This window comes from Phacochoerus africanus, chromosome 2 (genome assembly GCF_016906955.1).
Source record: "Phacochoerus africanus isolate WHEZ1 chromosome 2, ROS_Pafr_v1, whole genome shotgun sequence".
In the NCBI taxonomy this organism is placed as follows: domain Eukaryota; kingdom Metazoa; phylum Chordata; class Mammalia; order Artiodactyla; family Suidae; genus Phacochoerus; species Phacochoerus africanus.
In genome coordinates, this window is record NC_062545.1 from 185,010,859 (window position 1) to 185,020,729 (window position 9,871).

A 9,871-nucleotide genomic window follows, 5' to 3' on the forward strand; every position below is an offset into this window, starting at 1 on the left:
AACAGTCTTAGAAACTAGGTACTACTATTCACATTTTAAAGAAGAAAACATAGAGCCTGAGTTGCCCAGAGTGACACAGAGAGTATAAGGAAGAGCTGGGATTTGGACCCACTTTGCCTCCGTGTTTTTTTTTTTTTTTTTTTTTAAGGGCCACACCTGTAGCATGTGGAAGTTCCCAGGCTAGGGGTCAAACCTGAGCTGCAGCTGCCAGCCTTCACCACAGCCACAGCAACATAGGATCTGAGCCACATTTGAGGCCTACACCACAACTCGTGGCAATGCCAAATCCTTAACCCAGTGAGTGAGGCTAGGGATCGAATCTGCATCTTTATGGATACTCAACCGGAATGTCTTAACCTGCTGAGACATGAACTTCACCTGTGGTTATTTATATTCGTAAACTTATATAATGTTGCCTCTCTAGAAAAACCAGTAAGAACTGAAATGGAGGTGGCAGAAAAGAAACTGATAAGCTGAGATAGGGTTAAGAGTTGATCTGGAAACAAATGTTATGAATGAGGTCCACCCTTTAATGTTGTGACCTACCATACACTTTAATGGGTTCTAGACCTGTCCATAAAAGACAGAACCCTGGCAGGCAATCAGAATTCTAAACAGTTCAAAACAATATTCTATGATTAGGGACATTCACTATATATGAGAGGCAATTACTCTTCTCCTCCACCACAAATGTGTAATAAATAATGCACTTTTGCACAAAATAAGAGGCAAAAGAGTAAGTAGGTTAAAGAACAAACTGCATATATCCAGAAAGATATTCTAAAATATAACGTCCTAATTTTTTTTCTAGTGAAAGGCAAAGAGCAGAACCATTGGTAGAGGTGCTAATCTTAAACAAGAAGAGTAAGAGCAGTCAGCTATACAAAGAAAATGTTGAGCAAGGGCAAGAATCTCTTTGTAAACATTACAGACACATACACTTGTCTCATTTAAAGCCAGCCATATATAAGGGTTAATTTCAGCAGTGGAGAGTCAGCATGGAAGGAGTGCCACTGAATATGCCTGAGTAGCCATACTGTGCTTTCCTCAGGCTGAGTGGTCCTTGACAATCTCTTTCAAGCAGACTCTTTCCAATTTCTGTGAAATCACAGCAAAGATTTTGTTTTCCAAAGCATAAACTCAGGGGTACTTAACATTAAAATATATACCAGCTGTTAAAATGCAAGTTTTCCTGATGATCTAGGTGGGTGAATTGGGTAGAAACAGGCCTACCTAGAAGCAATTCTATAGAACGAGAAGAAAAATCATGTATTCAGTTCAATAAAATATGAACTGAAAGTTGATCATTTGTAGTAAGCTGTAAAATACAAAGTGGGATTGCATTTAACTATGGATATATTAAGGCTCAGACGTAATTCCAAATCTGCTTCCTGTGTATCATCTAAATTAGTGAACAGTACCGTCAATGGAATATAATTTAGAGTCTTATGTTTTAGCATAGTTCATCCAGTTCTTTGTCCCTTATCATGTGTCCCAAGTACTATTCTCCATCAACATTCAGAATGATGGTTCACTGAGAAGCAGTCAAATGGAGAATTAGTAATATTGAAGAATCTTCCCATAGTTAAAATTATACTCTAGCAAGTAAAAGATTCATTCTCAACTGTTTGAAAAAGCCACCCATTCAGACAGAATTTATATCCCTCAAAGATTCCACATGTGTGAGGTCTTGGGGAACAGAAATACCAGTAACATGTGGTTTTGAAAGGTTAGCCCTGCCCTCAGTCAGTCAAGAGAGTTTATTTGAATATGCTAGTACAATCATTATAAGGACTATCTAGATATAGCTAAGTGTAACAAGATATTAGAAGAAATATTAATGAGCATATAGTTCATTCTTATTGTATGCTAATCTGGCAAAATTAGAAAGCAGTATGTAAAAACAGAATTACTTTTATACCATCATATCAATATTTCTACCATTTTTTCTTAGTTCTCTGACACAGGCGATTTCTACTGTTCACCACTTTGAATTTCACTTGTCTGCTTAATCCAGGAATATCATAAAGTATCTGTATTATGCTTTTCATCCCATTAATCCATTCTTTTAACAATGATTCAACATCTATAGGCACAATTTCCATTTACCAAGGCAAACTCAAAAGAGTAGAATTGTAGGTTATATATAATAGCTATAAAAATGTTTTTCCTAAGAGTTCCCATTGTGGCTCAGCAGGTTATGAAACCCAACTAATATCCATGAGGATGCAGTTCGACACCTGGCCTCGCTCAGTGGGTTAAGGATTTGGTGTTGCCTTTAGCTGTGGTATAGGTCGCAGATGAGGCTCAGATCTGGAGTTGCTGTGGGCATAGGTCCACAGCTGCAGCTCTGATCCGACCCCTAGCTTGAGAACTTTCATATGCCTCAGGTGTGGCCCTAAAAAGAAAAAGAAAAAAAAAAGTTCTTCCTTGTTTTACTTTTTAACTGAGCTTTTAGGAATGCATTGTGGCCAAAAACAAGAGACTGTAACTGTATGTTTTATCAGTGCTGAAGTTCTCCTTGATAACGTGCACAGTTTTAATTTCATTACACTCATGGGAAGATTAAAGATTCCCCAGCAATCAGGAATACTAGGACTATCTTGCCATCTCTTCTGCCAGTAATCTTCATCTTAGGCTTCCTGTGAACACATTCCTCGTTTTCTTCTCTCCTTTTTAATCCCCTATCTTCACTCAGGGACCATAATTCTCACAGGATTCCACGATCAGCACAGTATATCCAGTTTTTCCTTTTTTCTCTACAGAAAAGGATCAACCTTAGGGTTTCAGACATCAAAGATGTTAGCAAAGCAGCAATTATAGGGTGTGATATGGAGATAAAAGACCCACAAATAAAATTTGGATGAAGGAAGAGTACAAAAAGTCTTTCACAGCAAAACAGTAAAGGAAGAAAGAAGAGGGTGGTGACAAACAGAGTAAAGGAAAACATACTAATCACTCAACATTTATATAACATAGCTTGCACAACATGCATTATTACATTTGAGCCATCCACAAAGTGGATCAATAACTGACATTAGGAGTTCCCACAGTGGCTCAGTGGAAACAAATCTGACTAGCATCCTTGAGGACGTAGGTTTGATCCCTGGTCTTGATCAGTGGGTTAAGGATCCAGCATTGCTGTAAGCTGTGATGTAGCTTGGATCTGGTGTTGCTGTGGGGTAGACTGGCAGATGCAACTCTGATTCAACCCCTAGCCTGAGAACCTCCATATGCCGTGGGTACGGCCCTAAAAAGACCAAAAACACCAAAACAAACCCCTGATATTAGATCAGTTTTTAAACTAATGGTACAATGCAAAGGGAAAGAAAAGTCCTGAATGCTATGGTCAGGTAGTGCCAAATCCTGCTCTCCATTCAAGTCACTAACTAGTCATTCATACCTTTGTGCTATTTCAGTAGGTCACTGAAAAATGCAGTTTAAAGCAGGCTTGATCTGGAATGTAGTTCTCAAAAGATGCCAGGATTCTAAAACCTGAGTCAGAAATTCAGTGCAGCCCAAGGCTGCTTTCCAGGCTGGGCTAGTGGGAGATAATGCAGTTAAAAAGAGTAAGAGAAACAAGCCTCTAACAATTTTTTAGAGTCAGGTATCCCTATTCCCTATAGTTCTGTTTTACTGGAGGCAAAAACTGATCAAGAAAGTATGCCTTCTAGCAGTTGGACTTTATTACTTTTCCATGATGCTGTGCCTCATGAAGGATTATTAATCATTAAGGTTATTAAGCTTTGAATGAAAAAGACATGAGTAAGTTACAGCTATGTCAAGCTAATAAACATCATATAATTTGGGTACTTGCAGAAAAAGCCCTAATTTTTCTATCTTTTTATTGGGAATATTACTTTCTCTTCAATATGTCATGAAGACTGATTCATTTCTGAAGTGTTTGAAACTGCAAATGGTTTAGAATTATCATAATGTAAGCACCATTATAAGTACCCAAAAAGGGGAAAAGGCAGGGATGGTGGACACTGGCTTGTAATTAATGACTTCTTCTGCAAACTACACATTCCTATAAATATGTGGTCACAACTTCATTTAGTCAATGACTGGAAACTACATATTCCCTAGTGCACACATCACTACTGTCGGAATTGCTAAGAAACTATTCTAAGCTTATCAAGTATCTCTACAGTGTTCCAAATGCCTTCCCACAGCTATCACTAAATACCCTGACTACTTTCTTGCTATTATTCTGGACAAACATTTCACATGTGAAGAGGTACAGGCACCTAACAGCAAACACTGGATACTCAACAATTTTGCACTGATAAGTCTTACTGTCATGTGAGTTTTTACAAGGCATATTGTTTTCTGGGACTCACAGATATAGTTAATACCTAGTGCTTGTGCAAGCCATTGTTCTATGCATGTTATATATAATAATTCTCAAAGCATACCTATGAGGTGACTACAAGCAGTTTAATTAAAACACAGGGAGCAAGGGAGTTCACTTAGCCGTTACTCAGCAGTGATCAGTTTTTATCTAAAACATCCACATGCAGTCAGAAAAATATCTAAACAGACAGTAAAACAAAAATAAATTTCTTGTAATTAATGCTTTTTCAAATGCAGTAGTATTGGCTTCCTCTATATGGAAGACAAAAACTGTTCCCCTTCTGATTCATGTACCCCAAATTGGTTCAAATTTTACCTGCTAGTAAGAGTTCAAAAGGAAGAGTAAATACAACTTTAACACCTTTCTTTTAGACTAGGCAAAGCTTACTTGTTGGCTTTAATTAGTTCATAAAAGTCTAAATGGCTACTGGAATCCTACTGACATTCTATGTAGGAAGCTGTGGGATTTTTTAAAAAAAAAACCCTTCATTGCTAATATTCAGAAAGTTTCCAGAAAGTTTAGAAAAAAGAATAGTAAAATGGGAGGAAAAGTCAAAAGCTGCAAAGTTTGTTAAGAGTCCTTCCATTTGAAGGAGGGCTAAAGAGACCATATTGGGTACCTCCTGAGACAAGCTGAAAACTTACATAATACACAGAGACCTCAAGAACCAATTAGACCAATTACATGAGATTTTGTAAGAAGTGGTAAATTATGGACAAAAAGTGCTATTATATTTTCACTCTAGCTCATATGACGGCTTGGGAGACCCACAGGATTGTATCTTGCAGAAAACTACATAGAAAATGATAAAATGGAGTCAAAATAGGTGTTGCTGTTACGCTACTTAACAAAAATTAATTTACAAGCTATAACTGGTCTATTGGTAATCTGCTTTAGGAAAGAAACTTTGACTAAAGACTAAGTCCACCTTTCCTTTCAAGTTAACATTTGTAGGCTCTTACTACTTCTCATTTGATTTATGACACTAGCATTCAATGATAGTCAACTGTCCAATTCAACCTCTGTGTTGTCACTAATCATCTAAATAAAAGAGACTGTTTGTTTCCCTGATACAGGATAAAGCACTTAGCACTGCGTAGTCACCCTGTTCCTTTTCTAGCTACTCTACCAAATGCACCATCCACAGGCAGATGCTCCCTTCACCATCTCCCGGCCCTGATCAAACACCTCTAGCTCTACAGTGGCCAAATCTCAAACCTCACCTGCACCCTGTAGGTGCAGCCCTAATTCCCTCAAAATGCCATGCAGTCTCATGCTTCTATGTCCTTGTATGTGTTAACTCATCTGGCTGGAATGCCTTCCCTCCATCTCCCCATTTCTTCTGCCTGATTAAATTCATCCTTTAGGACCCAGTCTCAAATTATCTGGAAAGCTTTCCTGACATCCTCATCCTTAAGCGGGTCAGATATTCTTTGGACACTACACTGGATTCCCTAACTAGACTATAAACTGATTTACCACTTTCTGGCTGAGTGACCTTGGACAAGTTCATTAATTCGTTAAGCTCATTTCTTTATATATAGTACATTAGCATTCATTTGATATCACTACAAAATAATGGGAAAAATCACTTTATAGATAGTAAAGCACAACATAAGCATTAACAATTTTATCGTAAACCAAAAGAATGCACAGTGTTCTACATGAATATACTTCAGCTGATCTAAGGGTAAGATTCATCTCTTGGCTTCCAGTCCCTTCTCCAAGGATGCCCTGCATTTTACCCAACTTTCTGACTCCACTAAGTTCTCAGGCTTCTATTCTGAAAGGGAAAAAAAAATTATTGTGTCTAGGTCATCTGAAGAAAAGACTAAATGGGAAGCTCCTGAAGGGTAAAGAACGTCCTTTCTTCTACCTTTCCTACTGCTGTCACAAGAGTACTGTGTTACGCACAAATACCAGTAAAAGTCAAAGAGACGAATGAATGAGTGAATACAAGCATATCTTCTCCTTAGCTTATACTCAAACGGAGTGATATGACAGATTCCATATGAATCTAGCCATGTGAAAATGGTAACAAATACCTTCAATGTCATCTTAGAGTGTAGTAAGAAATTCAATTTCCTGCTATGCTTATTTTATTTGGTGATTTGATCCATATCGTGGTTGCTATCTTAGTGGCTCATGCCTAATATATGAAGGTTTTAAAATTATTAGAATCACTTACACAATTCAACATCTGTTTTTTGGACTATTTCCTGACTAGGCCCGATGAGACTATAAATACAAAGATAAAGGTGATGGGCTTTATGACCTTTATCACCCTAAGATGCTAAACATATAGAAAGGTCACTAAGTCATCAATACATATAATTAATATAAGGTAGAATGTTATAAGATGTATGGAAGACCTAAGGTTAGTGTCAGTCAATGAAGACATTTGGGCTAGGGCACTGGGCCCATAAAAATTATAACTATGTATTATTTTATAATACTGGGGCCAATAGCTTCTATCACTATAGAATATCTATTAGGTATTCCAGATACAACATTTGCCACATGCAATGGCAGATATTTCTGACAGCTTTCCTCCATAATCTAATTACAAATCTAATTGTGTTTTGCCTAATAACTAAGGACTTACGTTAATAAGTATTATCAAACAAGTGTACCAAGCACAGTTCCAAGCCCCTTAGGTATATCACCTTCATCACCACAACAACCCTATGAAGTAGATACAATTTCCCCCATTTTACAGATGAGAAAACCATGGCATAAGCCTTGTAACTTTCAAGGTTAAGAGGCAAAATGGAAACACATAAACAAGGACCTAAGGAAAAAACCAAGTATTTCATTCAGCAGGACCTGCTGCTTGCCAAAATTGCTTCCAGCAGTGCTTTCCACCACTCCCGAACGCACCCAGTGAGAACAATTATCTCCTTTCCTGCCAGGGATTAATTTTCTTTACTCCAAGTCTATAACTGAACTGTTGATTCTCTTGCAGGTTCTCTCAAACATTCCCAAGCCAGAGGACGGGCTGTTATTTAAATTATAGGCAATTCAGGGTAAATGAGACCGAATCAGATCCCCGGGTGGACAAAGCTCAGGTAGGATCACGAAATTAAACCTGTGGGGCTGGCCATCAGTTCCTGGATCACCTCCAGGGGATGGCAACGGCACCCGGCTTACTCAGGAGGCGCTAGCCCCCGCAGTATACTCTCCTCCTGACCCAAAGCGTCTGGGGTTTTGCCATCTGCTCGTTTTACCCTTCACCTGCCGGCACCGCCTGCACGGTCTTCATCCTGCCTTGACCAAACGCCAGGCCTCACGCGCCTCTCTCCCCATGATCAAGTTGCAAATCCACCCGCGTGCGTGTTGGGCCCTTCAGAGGCAGCCCGTCCCGCACCCTCCCCCGGCCGGCTACTCACGGTTCCAGTACACCGGGTAGCATTCTCCTTGGTTCACATCCACCTCGTAGAGGCCGCCCCGCACACACACCCGCTCGATGTTCACCAGCTCCTCCATCTCGCGCCCGTGCCCGGTAATGCGCGGACAGAAGCCGCAGACGCGGTCCCCCTCGTGGTCCTCCAGGGAGCCGGAGGCCCGGCCAGAAGCGGAGGGTGGGCCGCCCGCATGATCGCCCTCCGGGTCCTGGGCCTGGGCCCGGGCATCCGCGGCCTGCAGCAGGGTCCGGAAGGCGAGCTCGATGCGGAGCGAGTCGTAGCCGATGAAGGGTTTCCAAGTCTTCTTGTCTTCCTTGTAGAACCAGCGCACCTCCTCCGGGCCCAGCTCCGTCACTACCTCGTATCGGTGCCGGGCGGCGGCGCCGCCGGGCCGGATGCGCTTCCTCTCCCCGGGGCCCCCTCCGGCCGCCCCGCCGCCCCCCGAGTTCGACGGGACCAGCGGCGGCTGCTGCGGCGGGTGAAGTGACGAGGAGCTGCCGCCGCCACCGCTCTCGCCCTCACTGTAGTAGCGCAGCGAGGAGCCCGACTCGGCGGAGCTGAAGTCATAGTTCTCGTCACTGAGGCAGGGATCCAGCGCCAGGTGGTGGTTGTGGTCCTCTGCGCCCGGCGCCAAATGCAGCCCTGGCTCCCCGCGCAGCAGGGCCAGGGGCACTTCATCGTCGCCCGGGTCCCCAGCGGTCAGGTGGTCGAAGCAGCGGACGCTGCTGCCGAACGCCGGCTCCGCATCCGAGCCCAGCTCCCAGGAGGCGCCGCCGCCGCCCCGGCCGTTATGCTCGGGGCTGAGCGGAGAGCCGCGGCCCGGGTAATTCATGCTGTGGAGACGCCGCCGGCTGCCGGGCCGGGCGCGGAGCCGTGACCCCCAGCGCTTTCGCCACACATTCAACGCCGCCTCCCTCTCCACCGGGAGTTTTCAATCTTTCAAATCCCGACCGGGGCTGCGGCGGCACCCGGGGCGGCTCCGCCCCCCCGAGCCCCGCAGCCGCGGCAGCCGCGTCCCGCCGCCAGTCTCATAGTCACGCAGCCCGACGTAGGTGGTGCTTGGCCTCAGGCCCCGCCCCTCCCGCCGCGCGCGCCGTCCCGGAAGCCCTTTCTCCGCCCTCTCTGCGCCGGAGCCGCGCCTCTTGCCCGTCCTGCGCGGGGTTGGGGTCATCTCGGGATTCCTCAATTCCTGTCGCCTACTCTCCTTTCTCCTTCCCCTGCACTGACGCTTCGCCCCGCCCTTCTAGGGTCGGAACCCAGGTGTGGAGAAGCTTTACCCGACTCATCCTTGCAATCTGGATCCTGAGCCGTAAAGGCTTATTCTCCACATCGGGAGAGAGCCCCCGGAAATTGGATTCATCTGACACTGTTTTTATGACTTTAGGCCCGCCTGCGGCCTCACCTGGACTTTATCAATCACCTGGTTTATGGTCCCTCCAGCATCGTGGGTCCACGCAGGGCATTCCACTCCACGCCTACGGATTCCTCACTTTGGCGTCACGACTCCCACTCAAATCCAAGTCAAAACCGCCCTTCATATACCACCTCATATTACTGCTTGTCTTCCAATATGTATTTCCTGTTTTCTAAACCTTATTTTAAGGTCCTTGTTGGAGGCCAAGGCTGTATGTTTCAACCTCCCACAAGGCGGGTGCACAATCAATGTTGATTATAACGATGGCAAACCCGGTCACCTGTTGATAATTAGATTGAAAGCTAAAAAATAACCAGGTTTTAGACTTAGTTTTGATAACTAACTGCAGGCAGGTCACTTAAATCTTAATCTTTTTGGTTTCCTCATCTGTAAGATCTCTGAACTCTTCCAGCAATAGAATTCTGTGACTGGCAAGATTACTTTTTGTTCTTTATGCATCTCTGATTCTGTAGCACTTTCTGGGATCAGGTTGAATGCTGAGGCTCCCGTGTGGTTCTTTTATATTATGCAAAAGTTTTATTTTATAAACGCATTACCCTATGTTGAGTATCCTGAGAAAAACAATTTCTAATCTCAGTGTTATCAATTCAAGATCAGACAATATTCTCCTTGAAGATTAGGATTTCAACGTATGAATTTTGAGGAAACACAAACATTCAGACTATTGCAGAGAGT

General features: G+C 43.2%; 1 protein-coding gene across 5 annotated transcripts in view; it reads right to left on the reverse strand.

Moving 5' to 3' along the window:
* Positions 1-8,794, reverse strand: part of DDHD1 (DDHD domain containing 1) — a 94,444-nt gene extending 85,650 nt beyond the window's left edge. For all 5 annotated transcript variants that reach the window (XR_007133187.1, XM_047767365.1, XM_047767363.1 and 2 more), the window contains exon 1: positions 7,747-8,794. Coding sequence is in view for 4 of the 5 variants with exons in the window: in XM_047767365.1 (XP_047623321.1) it covers positions 7,747-8,593 (847 nt within the window). In the remaining variant the exon portion in view is untranslated. The remainder of the gene's footprint in view (positions 1-7,746) is intronic.
* Between the last annotated feature and the right edge of the window lie 1,077 nt (positions 8,795-9,871).